Source organism: Euphorbia lathyris, chromosome 9, assembly GCF_963576675.1.
Source record: "Euphorbia lathyris chromosome 9, ddEupLath1.1, whole genome shotgun sequence".
In the NCBI taxonomy this organism is placed as follows: Eukaryota; Viridiplantae; Streptophyta; class Magnoliopsida; order Malpighiales; family Euphorbiaceae; genus Euphorbia; species Euphorbia lathyris.
Genome location: NC_088918.1, coordinates 73,710,730 through 73,730,208, shown reverse-complemented (window position 1 = coordinate 73,730,208; position 19,479 = coordinate 73,710,730). Strand labels below are relative to the sequence as shown.

At 35.6% G+C, this 19,479-nt stretch overlaps 1 protein-coding gene across 3 annotated transcripts; it reads right to left on the bottom strand.

Annotated features, from left to right (window-relative positions):
• Positions 1-7,259: 7,259 nt before the first annotated feature.
• LOC136207448 (probable protein S-acyltransferase 1) lies at positions 7,260-14,837 on the bottom strand. 3 transcript variants are annotated; one of them, XM_065998696.1, is made up of 6 exons: positions 14,605-14,837; positions 12,710-12,829; positions 11,770-11,949; positions 10,714-11,016; positions 8,703-8,924; positions 7,260-8,010 (listed from the first exon to the last, which is right to left on the bottom strand). In XM_065998696.1, exons 2-6 carry the CDS (start codon positions 12,764-12,766, stop codon positions 7,615-7,617), a joined length of 1,158 nt encoding a protein of 385 aa, XP_065854768.1. In that variant the 5' UTR covers positions 12,767-12,829; positions 14,605-14,837; the 3' UTR covers positions 7,260-7,614. The 3 variants fall into 3 exon arrangements, with proteins under 3 accessions (XP_065854768.1, XP_065854770.1, XP_065854769.1); XM_065998698.1 differs by lacking the exon at positions 12,710-12,829 and having other exon boundaries at positions 11,770-11,979; XM_065998697.1 differs by lacking the exon at positions 12,710-12,829.
• Between the last annotated feature and the right edge of the window lie 4,642 nt (positions 14,838-19,479).

The window sequence follows — 19,479 nt, the reverse complement described above, 5'->3', positions numbered from 1 at the left end:
GCAACAAACGCTAAAACAATGGTGGATGGATTTCACTCTCCAAATGAGGACATCTCTGATTTCGGCAACATTTTAAAAGATTGTCAACTGCTTCTAGCTAACAGACACGACATTACCGTGTCTTTTTGTCCCAGACTAGCGAATAGGGTAGCTCATACTATTGCTAGGAATGCTTTTCCAATGCTAGTACTTTTATTTCCTTTTCGATTCCGCCTTTTCTAGAATCTGTTTTGTTTTCTGACATTTTATCCTCCGATTAACGAGTAATTCTCAATTTCCTTTCAAAAAAAAGTAGTTAAATATAATTTAAATTAAATATTTTGACTTATTAAAATAAGTTATTTTTAACTTAATTGAACATTTTAAGTAGTTGAATCACTGTGGTTACCAAACACCTATAATGTAAATAAATGTTTAAAATACTAAATTAAGTAATTTTTGGGGTTATCAAATAAGCTCTAAGTATCAATTAAGGTTGATTTGGATGGTTAAAGGTCTTAAATCGTTTAAGCTAGATTTCGAATTTGAGTCATAGTGTACTCAGAAAGCTTTAATTAGGAGAAAATGCACTTAAAGAGGCTCTGACGAGGCTCGAACCGAGAAATCAGACAAACTATAAAAAAAATGAGACATAAGTTAAAAGAGTGTTACTTTATATCTTGAAATAAGATTTAATTTTATGATTTTTGTATAGTTACATCACGATGTATAAAAATAAAAATTTCAAATACAAATAAAATGAATAATGCTCTATTAATGTTCAAAGTTGATTTCCAGTCATCACGAACTTAATGGACTAAAAAAATTCAAAAATTCAAAAATTTAATGTATTATAATGAAAGATCAAAGCTTCGATTAAAATCAATCAAATCAAGTATATATCTATTTTGTCCATGTTCTCAACTAGTCGATTAAGTCCTAAATTTTTAAAAATCAAGTATAAATCTATTTTGTTAGATGTCAAAGGTTAAGAGAGGAATTGGCCCTTAGACAAACTCAAACGCATACGTTAAGACTATGAGGAGATTTTGACGAGAAGTGTCGAATGGAATAATGTCAATGATTATTGGAGGCGGTTGGTATAAGTACTACTATAGGGTATATGATCCTTTCGACATTTGATCTCCGCCACTCCCGTGTCAGTGGTCAACACTGGCTTAAGTGATCCACCCTAATTCATCAAGGGACTAGGAGACGAGTATTTAGTCATGGACCCTGTGGGCTCCGAGAAAGCCCAAAGTGTGTGCCCTTACGGTGGCGAGGTTTTATATTCAGTAGAGCCTTCCGAGACGATATGACTAAGTATGTATTGGCAGGGATGTGTAGATTGCTAAAGGTTTGGAAAAGACTTGGCGCCATACGAGGATTTGGTATAGTTCATAATTGTCCATGTGACATTTGGTATTAGAGTCTTAATTAAGCAAGTTCTGTGCAAAGTGGGCGAGCTCGCTTTAACTAAACGAGTTCTTCATATTGTGAGCGACAAAGCTTTAACTAAGAGAGCCAATTTTTAGGTGGGCTAGTGATGCTTAATTTTCCCCCAACGACTTGAAGGGAGAAAATTATACGATGCTTTTCTAAAAATATTTTGTGATGCCTCTCGAATTCATGAAAGCTCGTGGATTTCCAGCACCATTGTTATGATACTTTTACCTAATATGCGAGAGTGCGGAAATAACAAAAGGGAAATAAGATTACGGAGATATGTAAATACTAAATTGTAATTGGATACTCTCTTACGGATGTAAGCAATGAAATTCTACGAGATTCGAACCCTTTAAGTGGGGGAAAGTTGGTAATTGGTATTAGTACGAGATGAATCTAATAGATGCAGATGTAATTTTAAAGCCGTGAGGTCTAATGTCACGATCGTGTCCAAATTTCTAGAATTTATACATTGATATTAATATATATTAGAATTATTGGGTATGTGATTTTGATTTGGTGCTATAGGAAAAGTTTGGGATTGATTAGATGGTTTTATGTATAAATTAAAAGTTTAGAGTAATTTTTAAAGATTATATAAAGATGGAGGACCAAACTGGCTCTTTGCCAAATTTGGATAGATATATACGGCGGATGCATTCTTATCTGTCATAGAGTCCTAAATGAAAGTTCTTTATTTTTATCTTACGTTTCCAGGGGTTTTTGAATCGCCTTAATCGGACTCCGTATGAAAAAGTTATGCTGGAAACGACATATGTTGGCCATTTTAGCTTTAAACCAGAATTTGGTTTTTGTTTTGATTTTTCTCTTTAGTATGACTTGGAATTGATATTTGAGAGTTTAATAGTTAGCTGAAAAATATACGTATCTCAGATGTGAAGTAAGGTTAGGATACTTTGAAATGATATGATGAGTTTTGAAGTTAATATATATGTAATTAAGAAAGCGAAAGGTTGATTAAAAATTGGAGATTATGATAGGAGTTTAATACGTTATGAAATCTTAATTTGAATAAATGATATTCGAATTCAAAGTACATATCTATTGTTGAACTTTATCGGGTTGAGGTTTAGAATTATTGAGAGTTGTATAAATGATGTTCCGTGTCTAAATTTCTAGAATTTATGTCTTGATATTAGTATATATTATAATTATTGGGTATATGATATTAATTTGGTACTATAGGAAAAGTTTGGAATTAATTTGATGGTTTTAGGTGTAAATTAAAAGTTTATAGTAAATTTGAAAAGATTATATAAAGATGGAGGACCAAACCTGTAATGTGACAGATTTGGATATAAATCTCAAACCTGCCAAGAGGTGGGGTGCGAATATATCTTCTTTTCTTTTCTATGTTCTTCTTTATCTGTTGTTCGTGATTTTTATCGTTCCTGAACCGTTTCTCCACCGTTTCTTTGATTCACGGAGATTCGACCATCCGAATCATTCGAAATTTAAAACATAACATCCTTATACATAGATCTAAGTCCTAGCCAAAGAGTTTTTGAGTTTGGGTAACATTTGGAGGGAAATGGCTTAGACAGAATTTAGAAACATTTAAAAACGTGAGACAAAAATCTCAATAAGAAACTATCAGCTATAAAAACCAAGTTTACTTAACATAGCTACATATATACATTTAGAAAGTGATTTAATCAAAACCTTATAAAATATACTCAAAACCAAAGTTCATATAATTTTATTAAACCAATTCATAATCAAATAAATGTTTTATCAAACCAACTTGTAATCAAATAAGTGTTTTATCAAACCAAATCGTATTCAAGCAAACGGAAAACCTTATATCAAAATCAATCATAACCGAAAACGTAATCCAAATGAACTTAAAACGTTGTATCCATCCTTGAGTTTCTCCCCCCTTAAGTATCAATCCATAACCACATATATAATCGAGACGTCTCTTAACATTGCCTATCCCATATAGTCTTACCCGACACTTCTTTGCCATACCTAATAGGTCTTTCACACTGTGTACACAGGCCATGTCCCTCACTGAATATGGTCTTCAAATATGGAACCACCGATCCGGATAGCTCTCGATGGATATGAAATCATAAAATCATAAAATTAGAGACTCCTAAGTATTGATTATTATCTTTCTATTTCACGTCCGATACCGATTGAGGTCATTTAGGGTCGGGTGTGACATCTAAAATGTTGGATTGAGACCAAAACCAATAATATCTACATGGTATTGTAATTGTTACCCGTATTCCACCTAAGATGTTGAATGCCAAAGAATTGGAGCTCCCTGGGGAAAAAAAAAACTAACAAGTTACTTCGTTAATTTGGGGATGACAACGGGTAAAGGTATCTGCAGGTAGTGTCAATCTCAAATCTTTATCCGTTTATTTATTTAATTATCCGTACCTGTCTCATTGGCCTAACGAGTATACTTTTTACATCTTATACCCGTTCCATTTAATTCACAAGTACCCGCAGATACCCTTACCCATTAAAAATGAATACAAAACAAAAAAAAAATATTAGAAATTTAACGAATTATAAATTTAATAAACCATCCATCTAAAAATTGAACAAATTGAACATTAATCAATAAATAATAAAGTAGTTTAATGGTATCACTCAATGACTGAAGAATAAAAAGTTGGGGTTTTGAATATCACATTTTACATCTAAAAAATAATAATAGTTTTTAATATATAAAAGATTTATGATGGGTAACGGGTACCGGGTACCGGTATCCTAAGGATATTCTCATACCCGTCACAGGTAATGATTTTGATCACATACTCAGTCGGATAGTATCAGGTACCCACACGTATAATACCCGTTCCGATCCCTACTTTAATGATATGAAGAAAGAATGTGTATTAAGCTATTTATTTGGAGAAGAATCAAATTTAAAAAAGGAAACAACAGAAAGAGTATTGTCATATTAAAAGGATAAAAAATAACTATAATTCGCGAGGAATGCAAAGAATGATTTTATTATTTAAAAATATTTGATAGAGCTGTCGTTAAATAAACTAAATTAAACGACAGACAAGGAATTGGTGGAGGGGATGTTTCATCTTTCAAGTGCGTGCGACTACTTCAATTCTATCTTGTCGCTTCTAATTTGTTGTTAATTACAAAAACTACCCCACATTTTCCCAAATTGCCTCAATCAATACCCTTTATGTTTAAAGATGCCTTGCCCTTTTATTTTAGCCAAAAGCAAATATTAATGCCCTTTTAGCCAAAAGCATTATGAATGCCGTTTTAAAATGCCAAAATCTTACACTAAAATAAGTTTAATCATTTAGATTTAATTGGAATTAAAATTCTAAAAAATAGAAAAAATAGAAATACAATGGTGAATAAAATATAAGTGAAATATGAAAGAAATTTATCCGATTTGAATCTAGATTAATCTATATTATCATTCTAGGATACCAAATAGTGAGATCCAAAAAATGCCAAAAAGATTATATCCTTAAATTGCTCCAAATGAATTTTTTTTTACCAGTTATAGCATTAAGAGTAGAGATGGAAATTATTAGATTGGTATCTTGTCAATTATTGAGTTAATGGTAAATGGATCAATAAATGAGAGTGTGCAAAGAGCGCTTCCGCGTAGGGCCTCAAAATTATAAGTGTAATGACCCGATCCGGAGTGGTGGCACCGGGGTAGAAGGCCTGAGCAAGGAGCGGCCCTAAGGGATGGCGATGGGGGCAGGAATGAACTGAATCCCACATCGGAAGTGGAGAGAAAGTGATTGTGGCTTATTAGTAAAATATGAATCCAATACATGCAGACGCGTTTTAAAGCCGTGAGGCCCAATGTATTGGAATTGGGCCATAGCGGACAATATCTACATGGTATTGGGACCAGGGTGTTACAATTGGTATCAAAGCCGACTCTCCACGTACGATGTGTGGTTCGGGGACAAACCAGGCGAAAGCTGGTGGGCCTGTAACGACTCGGTCCGGAGTGGGTGGCGCCGGGGTAGAAGGCATGAGCAAGGAGCGGCCTTAAGGGATGTCGATGGGAGCAGGAATGAACTGAATCCCACATCGGGAGTGGAGAGGGAGTGATTGAGGCTTATTAATAAGATGTGAATCCAATACATGCAGACGCGTTTTAAAGCCGTGAGGCTCAATGTGTTAGAATTGGGCCATAGCGGACAATATCTACATGGTATTGGACCAGGGTGTTACAATTGGTATCAGAGCCGACTCTCCACGTACGATGTGTGGTTCGGGGACGAACCAGGCGGAAGCTGGTGGGCCTGTAATGACCCGGTCCGGAGTGGGTGACGCCGGGGTAGAAGGCCTGAGCAAGGAGCGGCCCTAAGGGATGGCGATGGGGACAGGAATGAACTGAATCCCACATCGGAAGTGGAGAGGGAGTGATTAGGGCTTATTAGTAAGATGTGAATCCAATACATGCAGACGCGTTTTAAAGCCGTGAGGCCCAATGTGTTGGAATTGGGCCATAGCGGACAATATCTACATGGTATTAGACCAGAGTATTACAATAAGGACTCCAAAATTTAAGATGTGCTTAGTCAAATATAGATATTAACTTAAATTACAAAAATAAATAATAACATAATGTAATAAGATTTATTTACACTTTTTCATTACATTGAGTACATATGTGATTTAGATATTCAACCGTTCAAAATTTACAACCTTAATACAAAATTCTATTAATTATTAAGGTTTAAGAAAAATTTAGCACAGGGGCCCCAAAAAGTTTAAAACAGCCCTGTGGATCAACCATAATCCAACTCAAAACATTTTATGCCATGATTGAGGTAAATTCAACTTTTTGGTTGCTCAATTTTGTCCTTACTAACATTATAGTCATTTAACTTTAAAATTTAATATAAAAGTCACTGAATCTTGTTCTATTAACATAAAATTCACGGAACTTTACATTTATTGAGACATTTATTAACAAAGTTCAGTGGCCATAATGGGTGTAATTTATCCATCATAATCGTGTCAATCCAATTAGCATAGTATTGATTTCATGTCGTATTTTCAGGTCACATATAATTTTACTACGTAACTATGTTAATAGTGATATTTAGAAATAAAGAAGAATATCACACTCTCTATAATAATAGCACGAGCTTGAAGCTCCCAAGAGGGCTCATCACTCTAAGGGGTCTAGGAAGCTCTCTTTCCTACACCAACCTATAGCCACCGTCTCACCTAAAGGCAACAAGATAACTTCACCTTTTGGGACCACATAAAAACGTATTTTTCCCTCGTTTTAGGACATTCTACTTTTAGTATTTTTTCTAACAACCTTACTGACTTTAGCATCAGAGTATACCATGAAAGCCCCTTCGAAGACAAAGTCAGTGATCCAACTCTTGAGCCAGACCCAACAAATGATATAGCAATATTTTTAAAGATTTTGTCATTTTTGAATTAACATGCTAATAATGATTATCCAAAAGTTTGATGATATCATGTTGGGTTCGTATAATATGTTTACAAATCACATGTAATTTTAACTAATTCTATCAAAGATGACATGTAAAATACGTGAGGTTCAAATTGTGTCTTATTGTCATAATTATAATTTTATTATCTTTATTAATTAAAGTGGCATGTAATAACATGAAAAAATATAATATTTACGGTGCCAATTTCATATCAACCCAAAAATAATATATTACCTATTAAGCTAAACTCAAATACTAAAATTAATTATGTATCAATATCATGTAACTTTAATAGAAGTATATTTACACTTCCCCAAAAACAGTTGGAGAAAATTTGCTTATTTATATTCATATATATTGATAAACTTCCATTTAGTCCTCCCATATTAAAATAAAATTTCAAAAATAATTATAACTTTACAATCATTTCCTACTTAAATACACAAATTAATTAATCTAGAAATCCAAATACAAACATATTTGAAATTACAAATTACAACTACACATATTTCCTAATAGGTGAACAAAAACTAAAGTTATATGCATTTGGGGTTGCTCTCTAACATCAAATGACATGTAAAATTATATTACAACATCAAACAACATTAAAGAATCATACTTTTCTTCATGTAACTATGTTGAGAGAGAGAGAGAGAGAGAGTACAAGATAGAGATTGATAATGGGGGAAAAAAGAAAAAAGAAAAAAGAATTGAAAAAATGAAGCTAGAGACTAGCTAGCTATTGTTTCCTTTTACCTTCAAGAACATCATTAATTTGGGGGGAAGTAGGAAGAAATATAGGATCAAACATGGCAATACCTGAACCTTTTCTTTTTAAATCATTGTCAAGTTCAGTATTATATTCCAAATTAGCCAAAATAGAAGGGAGTTTAGTGCCTCCTCCTCCTCCTCCATCTTTACCTCCCAATTCTATATCAAATCTCTCTCTTGAACCCATGTTGAAACTGTCACCACCATCTATTACCAATTCTTCATCATTTGATACCCATTCTCTGAAATTCACTAATGGAGCTGGGATTTTCTTCATGAATACATCTTTCAAGTTGTACACTATTCCCTTTCTGAATGGGTTTTCTTTTCTGTCGTATCGGTATCGAAAATTTTCATATGTCGTCTGCAATCCATAAATTATCCGTTATCTCATTATTCGTGGGATAAGTTACAAATTTACCTAATAAAATAACTCTAACTAGGACTGTAAATGAGCTGAGCCGCTCATAAGCAGCTCGGTGTTCGGCTCAATAAAGGCTCGGTTCGATTGATAAACCGCTCGCGAACACGATTTCGTAAATGAGATGAGCTTGAGCACGGTAAAGCTCGCGAGCAGGCTCGGTTATAGGTTCGTGAATAAGTTCATGAACAAGCTCGATAGAAGCTCGTGAATAAACTCATGAATAATATCGAAGAAGACGTTTAATGTTTAATGATAGATAGATCTAAAGATCTTTAATGTTTATGCATGTAAAATTGTATTTATTTCCTTTGCTAAACATGCTATTATTTTATTTGGTATTATTTCATATACGAACACAATAAATACGCTTGTTCATGGATATATTTAACGAGCTGCTCGCAGGCAAAGCTCGTGAATAAAATAAATGAGTAGCTCGTGAACAAACAAGCTTTTAAACAAGCTGAGCTCAAATACAAATTTGAGCTCGAACCGAGCTCGAGCTCGAGCTCGTTAACATTATGACGAGCCGAGCAATAGATAAAACTCGGCTCCTCGGCTACAGTCCTAACTCTAACCGATTCAATTTATATAAAGGAAGGCGTAACTCAATCCAAAAGATTAAAGAGGCTGACCTGGTTGGTGCACATGAGGTAAAAATGGAAAACAGTGAGGCCACCAACAAACCAAACGGAGATGAAGCAATATACGATGAGAACAACTGAGAGAACATCACGTGATAAAAGGTTCCAAACATTGTCGTTTTGTCGGAGAATGTTAATCCACGAGAATACAAACACGTATATGCACAATGAGGTTGATGACGATATGAAACATATGAAAAATGGGTAATTCCTCTGCAACAACCATAATATAAATAAATAAACTTGTCAGTAGCATTTCCTAACCAACAACTAAATATATAATTATATGGTTTAACAGTGGGTGCATTAATATTTTAGGAAAGTTTTTAAGGTTTCACACATTTATAATTGGATAAATATGGTTTAATTTAACACGTGACAAAAGCATACTATGTGATACGGCTCTCCATATTTAGGGTGGTAATTGATCCAAGTTTAGGCTTGCTTGCTCGGTTCCAAAAACTGACCGGCTCGAGTTTAACACCTTGTTCGTGAGCTACTCGCAAGCTTGTTTACGAGCTTTGCTTGCCAAGCAACTCTCGTGAATTCTGTTCATGAATTTCACTCGTGAACAACTTACTAATTATGTTCATTTAAAATTTGTTTAACACAGAACTACATGGTTTTGAAATCTAAAAAACTAAACTTTACACAAAAGTTAGTTTTACATTTCCCTCCTTATACTATTATTAAAAAAATAATCAAATCAACTTTGCTCAGAAGCGTGTTCATGGACATCATAGTCAAGCTTGTTCATAAACCTCTAACCGAGCCTCATCGTGAGCTTTCGATCCGACTTTTCCCATACTCAAACTCGACTCGTTTATAAATTGAACTAAACACGATCGAATTTTATTGAGCCGAAACAGCTCAGGAAAAAAATTGATAACTAGAATAGTCGCCCTACCCAGGGTACTCCATCACTACCTATAAATAGCTGAACCTAGATCTAAAAATAAAAAACCTAGTTAGCTCTTGCTGATGTGGCAAAAATAACTTAGTGACATAGGTCAACATGCTATTTCATCGGGTTAGCATATTATGTAATCAAATAGTATTCTGTCAAATATTAGTATTCTATATCAAATAATTAGTGGGTGTTTGTTAGAAGGGATATAGGAGGTGAGATAGGGATAAAAAACACGAGATAAAAAGTGAGACGGATGAGGGATAAGCTTCTTATCCCTCAAATCCTATATCCAGAAGGGGGGTGGGATAAGCTCCTGCGATTTTAATAGGATGAAAAAGTCTATCTTATCCCTCAAATTAATGTTATATAGTTTAAATAAGGTTAAAATAGTAAAATGTATTATTTTATCTTCATCTTTATCCCATATACCAAACATTAAATAATAATTCTCGACTATCATATTTTTATCCTTATCCCAACCATTTATCCTTATCTCCGCCCCGTTAGTGTAATTAGTATACATTTAATTTTTTAACACCTGTCAATCTCCCATGAAATGATATACATGATATACAAATACCCGAATATATTACTAAAGAGTGTAATAAAAATTTCTTAATCATAGAGGGTATGAATAGTTGTATCACGTTTAAAACCACAACTCCTAAACTATAAATGCATAAAATTGCAAAGTTTGTTACAACTTTTTACATCGGACTCCATATATAGAAAAACAGAACCAAAAATTTCAGGAAGACTCTGATTTTGCATTAATCTAGGAAACAGATCAGAATGTTAACTAACGCTTTAGATTAGTCCTAATAAATTCTTAGTCTATGTACTTATCCAAGAGTCTGCTCCTTATACTTTTAGAAACCTCCTATTTATTTACCCTCTAAACTCGATTAAGGTGACCAACTGACATCCTAAGTTTACGTGGAAGAGTAAGGAAGGATTTTGGACAAGTTAAAGTGCGTATTACTTTAAGCAAGTTTAGAGTGAGCAATAAATCAATGTAAGTAAGTTCAGGTGGCAATAAATCACTTTAAGAAACGAGAAATAGAGATAGACATAGGGAAAGAAGTAACTTACTAATCCAATGCATTGACCGACCCAAGGACAATGGTGATCAAACTTTTGAACACAATTGTTGCAGATAGAGCAATGAGAGGCCCTTGGAGGACGATATAATAAACAAGTGTCACAGAACTTCACTCTAACAATATGACCATTCACTATTATATCTTTTGTCTTTGGTAATTTCAACTCTGATATTTTGCTATTTATCCATTCCATTGATGACGTGCTCACTTCATCACATTCTACTGGTGGATGGGAATTCCTTGGTATTATTCCTGGATCTCTACCTGATGTCATTAAAAGAAATGTGAAGGCCTGCATCATTTTTCAAATTTCAATCTGTTAATTTACACACCTATATATATATATATATTAGGAATAATAACATTTCAAGGTTTAATGTTTTCAATTTTTGTTGATTAAGTTGTTCAACTTTCAATTTAACATATTAAACTTTCGATCAGTTATAACCATACACATTGAAGCCTTGTTAATAAGATGTAGTGAATATCAAACTTGGTTAAAAACGTGCGACTCATTTCATCTGCATCTTGTTGGATGCTATTGGGTCTTTTCACCTCAAAAGCTAACTCAAAAAATGAGATTACTCCCTTACATTTATCATTTATCAACCAAGAACCCGCTCCTTCAACAACTGATGTGGGAAAACTCAACAATCTCCCCTTCACACATTGGACCATGGTTTCTTCTTCTTTACACTAATAACCAAACATCCGCGTTTTTCACAAGCGATGTGGGAAGAAGCAACATCCAAAATTGCATTTTTTTTACTGTTTGGAATGACATTTTTATAGTTTTGCTATAGCCAACATTAAATGTATAAAAAGCAATAACTTTCAAATTGTTAAAAATACAATTCCAAATACAGATAAAATGATTGACGCACTTTAAGAAGTTTGAAGTTTGTAACTAACTTTTCTATTAACCAGAGACTTAATGGCTGTGATTATAATTGATCGACAAATCAATATGTCATGAAAAAAGATAAGGCTACTTATAATGATATTTTCTTGTATATTTATAATATAAAGAATACCAAATAATTACCATAATAATGAGGAATATTGCCCCAAAAAGAACTGGAAGGTGAAAATGTGGCTCATTTGTTTCTAGCATAACCACCATTTTTATGCAAAATGATATAGCAGGACCTCCAATTAGGAATGAGGTTAGGAATAATGACCCTGCATCTGGACCAAACACAAATCTCCCACCGCACAGGAATTTCTACTTGCACAAAAACAACAAACAGAATTTCTAAGGAATAATTAAAACTTGATCAATTTAGTTCATCAATAGATAAATTACAAGGAGATTCCAAAGAAAGCTCAGACATCCAAGTTAATCTATAAAAATAAGACAAGTATTGCTACATTTCTGTTAAAGATAATAATAAAAAGCTATTCTTGAACTTTATTTATCAGTTTAAACTTTTAAATCAAATTGTTCCTTGATATAGTATAAGACACTATTAAACTAAGAGTCGGAGGTTTAAATCCCAACAACTTCATTTGTTAATGGAATTTCAACCACGGTAAGATGATCACGTGTGATAATAATTGTAGATACTATTGAGCCTTACCTATCAACTTAAGCATTTTAATGGTTCCTTAACACTTTCTGTCTTGATTTTGATGATTTCTTGCGGTGATTATACAAAGCTAAAGGGTTAATTCTGCTCCTAAAACTATTGGAAATGATTAATTTTATTCTTATTCTACAAAAAGTGTCTTGTTAATTGCTTTATCGCCTCGGCTCGCCTTTCGCCTTTCACAACTATGATAAAAACATCTAATTCATGAAAAATACCCAATTCTAATTATTTGTGTAGTTTTAATCATAAAGGTGAATATGAAGAAATATTTTCTGATAAAAAAAAAAGTTTTAATAAACTGAACATAGTAATTAAACCATTCCATAGAAAAGCAAATTATCAAACAATGAATGCAATAGAAGAAAATAGAGAAAGAGAGAAAGAAAGAATTACATTGTTACCCTTCCATAATTGATAAAGCCTCAAGGAATTGGCCTTGGAAGGATCCATTAGCAATGGGACAATTTGTGGGAGAAAGAGCCCTAATATATGTTTCCTCCTGTGTGTTTTAAACTGGAGAAGAAAATCAAGAAGGTTTGATTTGAAAAATCAACAAATTTTAAACACCCACATGAAATCAAATCAAAACATATTATGTTTTGAAATGATATCAATGGAAGTGGGTGTTTTCATGTTTACACCCTCTTTTGCCTCTTCTTCTACCTCTGATTCTTCTATCACACACAAAGAAGGAACAAATGATAGAAAAACCAACTCTTTTCCCCTTTTACACCAACATTAATTTTCTCTCTCTTTTTTACTTAATTAACAAATTTGTTGTCAATTTTCCAACCCATTATAGGATTATTTCCACGCCTTTTGCGGAAAAAATCTACTGATTTTATAGCATTATTATTATTGTTACTTCTATTATTACCAACATCTTTTTTATTCCCCATATTATCATTAACAACAAATGACTTTAATTAAAAAATGTTAAAACCTGATTTTAACTTAAACTGCCCTCTAGTTCATGCTCTTATAGTCTTGCTTTAAATCGAATGTGTATTTATTTATTTTATAAGAATCACACACACTTGGACCGACCGATATATCTGGATTTCAATTATAAGTTTTTCAATATATATTCTTTTGTCAAGAAATCATTTAATCCAAAAATTTAATCACATAATTAAGGATCAAGAATATCGTTTATTATTATCTCTACCCCCACACACGAATAACTCTTGGGCTTCGAGTGTGTAAAACGCAAACTCATTTTACCATGTGTTGAAATTCTATTAACAAATGAAGTTGCCACGATTTGAATACTCAACTACTTGGTCTAAGAGGAGAAATTCTACTTTGTTCCCGGTCCAATGGATCTTACCAATGAAAAATGTCAATTATACAACTTTATTCTTTAAATTGATCATTTCCCAATAAAGTGTATGCATCTTATTTTTTATTGATCGCGTCCATTATACCCTATCCACCATAGAATTGCTTGTCTAAAAGGCTATAATAGAACCAACATTAGTGTTCACCTGGTCATTGACTGACCAAAACTAATTTTTCTTAGAAAAGATTTACGCTTACTAGATCTAAAACTTAGGATGATTTTAGTCTATACGTTAGGATTCTAATAAGGGTGACCGACCGAACTCATTTGTTCATTATTATTGACCTTAAAAAATTAAGTTGACAAGTAAATTCCAAGAATAATCCATCTCTATGTTTTGATGTAAATAATCAAAATGTTGATTGCCATAATATAATTGAGCAATTGTCCTTGATCTGGTTAAGAAAATTTTAGAAATTATAATTGAGTGGTTAATTGAAAAACAAAAATAGCATAAACTCCATCTTTTGAACGCATTTGGATCATCTTAAAGCTTTTTTGGAGTTTGAAATCCTTTCCTAGCTAAAGTTGAACTTACAGAAATTTAACGGTTTCCCTTCCTAATCTCTTCTTTTTCTTCTTCTTCATGCTTTAAGGATTTTTTTTTGTTCTTTACACTTTCTATTGGCTACTACATTGTTGAGTTTCTAGTGAAACAATCAAGTATTCTCCTTCAATTTCAGTACTTCATTATCAAATAACAAAAAGCCCCAAATCTTACTGAAAAACCTAAAGCTGTTAATACACATGAAGGTGGATAAGCTTAAACAACAAAGCTTCGCCTAATTGTTATTCTAATTATTGTAAAATCAAAATCTGCTGTTTCAATTTCTTCATTTGATTATCGCATAATCGATTCATCGTCTAACTCAAAACAATAATCACTTGTACATATTGATAACTGCACTCAAATATGAAGAAGAAGAAGACATGAAAAATAAGTTACCTCTTATGGAGACTTCAACTCACAATATATTCGCTCTTCTTCAGTCTCCATTTCCATAGTTGAAGTAGAAGAGGAAATCTTCCGTTTCTTCTCAACAACAATGGCACCAAAATATGAAGAAGAAGAAGAAGAAGAAGAAGAAGAAGAAAAAAGATGCAGAAGGATAAAACAAGTCTTGTTCTTGTTCTTGTGCATGACGAGTAGAATTCCACTTCATCTCCCTTTCCTTTCCTTTCTTCCAAATTGGCGTGACCTAACACAAAGAAGGCCTAAAACGCATTTGGGTCCCTAAACTAAGACTTCAAAGTCAATTAGAATTCTAAACTATCAAAATCATCGATCAAGTCTCTAAACTAGCTAAAAATCATCAATTGAGTCCCTATTTTAAACAAAAATCTTCAATTGAGATCTCATTGAAAATTTTTCGGTTGAACAATTTCATACCTTCTTTTCTAAACTCATTTTGAATTAACACAAATATTATTACGATCTATATCAAATAGTCACAGTTTCAATTTTAATTAAGATAGAATAGAGACTTAATTGATGATTTTTTTTAGTTCGAAGACCTGATTGATGATTTTGATAATTTAGGATTCTAATTGATTTTGAAATTTTAGTTTAGGGACCTAAATGAATGTAATGCCGACAAAGAAACTTGGCTTCTTCCGCTTAATTACATCTCTTTTCCCATTTACCCTTGCTCTTTTTTTTTCACTAGAAAGAACTTTATTAAGTAATGCCATGAAACCATTTTAATAACGGTTCGATCTCATAGTTAAGACTCAATTATATATTTTATATTAATCTCTGGTCCAATCATATATTTTATATTAACATTCGACAATTAGAAATTATAAAGAGAAAAGTGAAGGGAGTTGACAAAGTGAGGAGAGTGACAATTCAAAATAGGAGGAATTCTAAGATTTAACTAGTAATGAAGCTTTCAATTATTATTTTAATTATCAAGGCATCCTCATATTATTGTCTGTCTGGGGGCATTTTTCAGACGGTGGAATGAAAATTCTAAACAAAAATCATACAACATGTGTTGATCCTTATAAATTCGCTTTCGCTTCACCAGTCTCTTCTCCTCTATTGGTCCTCTAACAATCACTTTTATTACCTCTTGGACCGAAGATTGAGGGGTTTTGTGTTCTTGAATAGACGATTTGGCTGATTTATTAAGGAAGCGGTCTAATAGGACCTTTTCATCCATTTTGTCTAGCTATAATGCCAATTGATGACAACCCTTCGTATCGTGCCATTCGTTCTTATGAAACTTGCAATGGGTTCCGTTACTCCACCAATAAGAGTGTTCGAGCTTCAGACGACATTCAATATATTGTCAATTCCTTTAGACTTAATATAAAACTTCCCTTTTAGGTGCATTAAGAGGCGAAAAGTCACACTCTAGTCGCTCCCATGGTCTCTTTCTCCTTCAACACGATGTCGATGTTTCTAACTTGTTCGGAGCATAGTCTATCAGCAATGGTTTAAGCTTATCCATCCCATTTCACCAAGTCTTTGGCTCGTCTCTCCGGAAAAGACCAGGGTTGTCATATATTGAGTTCTTTGAATAGATATTTGCTTCGAGAATTTACGACTATACAAAAACTTCATCTACTATGATATGACGTAGCAAAAATAGATTAATTAATTTAATAAATTTTAATCAAACATACGGAGCAAAAAATATTAATTTTCTACTTAATACATAATTAACACTTTGATAACCCGCGAAGCCCAAAACGGGTTATATTCATTTTGCAAGCCCATCCCATATTAAAGCTCCATGGGCTAAGATTGGACGGGACCCGAATGAAGGAAGCGGGCGCAGCGAGTAAACCGCCCCGAATTCCTAAACGGAGCGTCAAGACTCCCACTCAGAACCACGTTCGTTGCCATGAAAGCCACGAAAGGGACATGGCCTAAAAAGGGGTAACCGCCCTCGGCGGTTACCCAAAAAACACCTATAAAAGGCCTTAAGAATAAGGGGGGAGGTACGTTCACATTTTTTCCCACAAAGCTATTGCTAAATTATAGACTCATTTTTACAAAAACTGACTTGATCGTCGGAGAGTTTTCCCGGAGATCCTATCTCCGGTTTTGTTTTGCAGGTAACTCCGGCAAAGAATATCAAAGCGGATCCAACAAGTTATCATTGGTGCGGTGAACGTGGACCTTTTTTACCAACACTTGGTTAAAGGTACACGAAGAACATGTCAGAACCATCACGAACGACCGGTGTTACGACCAGATCCACTAGCATGAACTCACGAGGTTCACGGATTGCAAATTCGCAGCCTGCAGGTACTCAGCCTGTGGTGCCTAGCTCGTCAGGCCCCTCGGGACAATTGGGTCCCTTATTGGAAGTGCAGGTGCGAAATGAAATGGAGATGTCCAATAGCGATTTCGTGCAGATGGCAGGACAGGTCTTGGCTTCGAATATGAGCCAGGCGGCTGGCGATCGAATGATTAATTTATTAACCGCCCTCGCCGAACGCGATACCGCCATGGCGCCTGCCCCTCAGGAACCTGTGGTTATCTCAACACAATCAGCGACTATTCCTGTCATACCTGTCCTTCCGCAGCCATCTCAGGTGCCAAATCAAGTGGGCCAGAATAGTCGCACGAATCCACACAGTCACCCGAGCAACTACTCGCACCCAGATCTCATTACGACGACACCTCCAACCTGGCAGCCATCCCAACCGTTGCCAGGAATGCAAGGCACTCTTCCGCTACAACAACTGGACCCTTTTCCTCACAGACATTCAGAATTGATGACGCCTAACACAACTATGTCTGGGCGTGAGCACACATGGAACTTTGATCCTATAACGGGACGGCGATTGGTCCACCAACAGGCACCCGTCTCAACACCGATGGGCGAGTGGATGCCATCCAGAATTCACCAGCAGCGGATGGAAGAGGTCCGGCGAGTACCCGATATTGACTTAGAAGATCAATTACGGAGCATGATGGAGCGAATGGGGTACTCACCTCGGCCGAGAGCAGAGGTCCAGAGCGATTCACCTTTTGGCCCTTCGTTGCGGGAATTCATTCCAGATCACAGAATCAAAGCACCTGCCATACCAAAATACTATGGGGATCCAAATTCTGACCCTGAGGCTCATGTCAGGAACTACAGAGAGTTAATGGATGTTGCAGGGGCAAGCGAAAGCATAATTTGCAGGTTATTCTCGACAACTTTGGGCGGTGCGGCATCTGATTGGTTTCGATCTTTACCGGCAGAATCTATTCACAATTGGCAACAATATAGTCGGGATTTCTGTGCGAAGTTCGTGGGCTGTAAAGCGGCAGATGTGACAGATAGGTAGCTGAAGGAGATCAAACAAAGAAACTATAATTCCCTAAGGGAATTTGTTGTCGCCTTTAACGATATCCTGGTGCGATTGCAGAACCCAGATATCGTGAGTATTCGCAACATCATGGCGGATGGAACCACAGATTGGAGCATGCGGGAAGAAATCATCCGTAACAAACCACGCACTGTAGCCGAGCTCATGAAGATAGCAAAGGAATTCATGGAAGTGGATGATGTCAACAGGGAACATAGGGCCCAAACTCGGCGAGAAAGAGATGCCGCTAGAACCACTTCGGACAGTCGGCGTCAGACCCAGTCCAAAAGTAATTTTGTTCGAAGAGGCGATCGTCCCTTTCAAGGTGGAGGATATCACACACCACTAAACACGACTCGCCAAGAGGTGTTACTTTGGATCGAAAAGAGCCCATTGAAGAAGGATGTGCGGTTCCCCGAGGTGAAAGGCCGAACCAGTTTGGGGCGCTATCCCAGTAAGTATTGCAGGTTCCACAGGTTGAATGGCCATGACACAGATGATTGCTACGAACTGAAGAAGGAAATAGAAAAACTGATCGAGAGAGGCAAGCTGAGTCAATTTGTAAGAAAAGAAACAGCTGATGAGAAAACAACGCTCCCGCATGAGGGAGAAACACGGCCAGAAAAGAAGCAGAAGAAAGGGGTGATAAACGTGATAGCAGGCGGAATCTACGAGCCTCCAACAAAAAGAACTCGCCGTGAACGGCGAAAGAGCAACACACATAGGGGGGATGCCCTCAATTACTCATTTGCGAGAATCACGGAGCCACATGCGGATGCCCTGGTGATCACGATGGCCATTGAAGGATGGGACGTCAAGCGGGTCCTTATCGACACAGGCAGTTCTTGCAACGTCATTACCCGGACAACATTCAACAAGTTGGGAATCAACGACGAGCGGGTGGAACACACCTTCATGGATGTAACTGGTTTTGGGGGTCAATCCTCCCAAACAAGTGGGCAGGTGGTGTTGGAGGCAGAAATGGGCGATAAGAATCTAAAATGGCGAGGTGATTTAGAATTCGCAATTGTTGATCTCCCACTGGCCTACAACATAATTCTGGGACGGCCATTCCTGTCGGAGATGGAGTCGCTCATCTCAATGAAGCATTTAACGTTACATTTGCCAACACACCAAGGGCGAGTCATAGTTGAAGGTGATCAACTTGTATCTCAACAGGCCTATACATTATCACTTGAACCAAAACCGGAAGAGGAGGATAAAGTCGAAGAGAAGCTGCCGGCGGAAGCATTGGGAGAAACGGAACTATTCGCCATCTCGAATGACAAGAGCGTGCGAATAGCGGCTGGACTCTCAGAAGAAATAAAGAAGGCCATTACCGAGGTATGATCCAATGTGAGTCGGCATTTTCTGCCCCAAATGAAGTGTTAAAAGGAATAAGCCCAGACGTAGCAACCCATCGGTTGAATGTAGACAAAGGGGCAACCCCAGTGCGGCAAAAGAAGAGGGGACATGCTCCTGAGCGGCAAAAGGCGATTGAAAAAGCAGT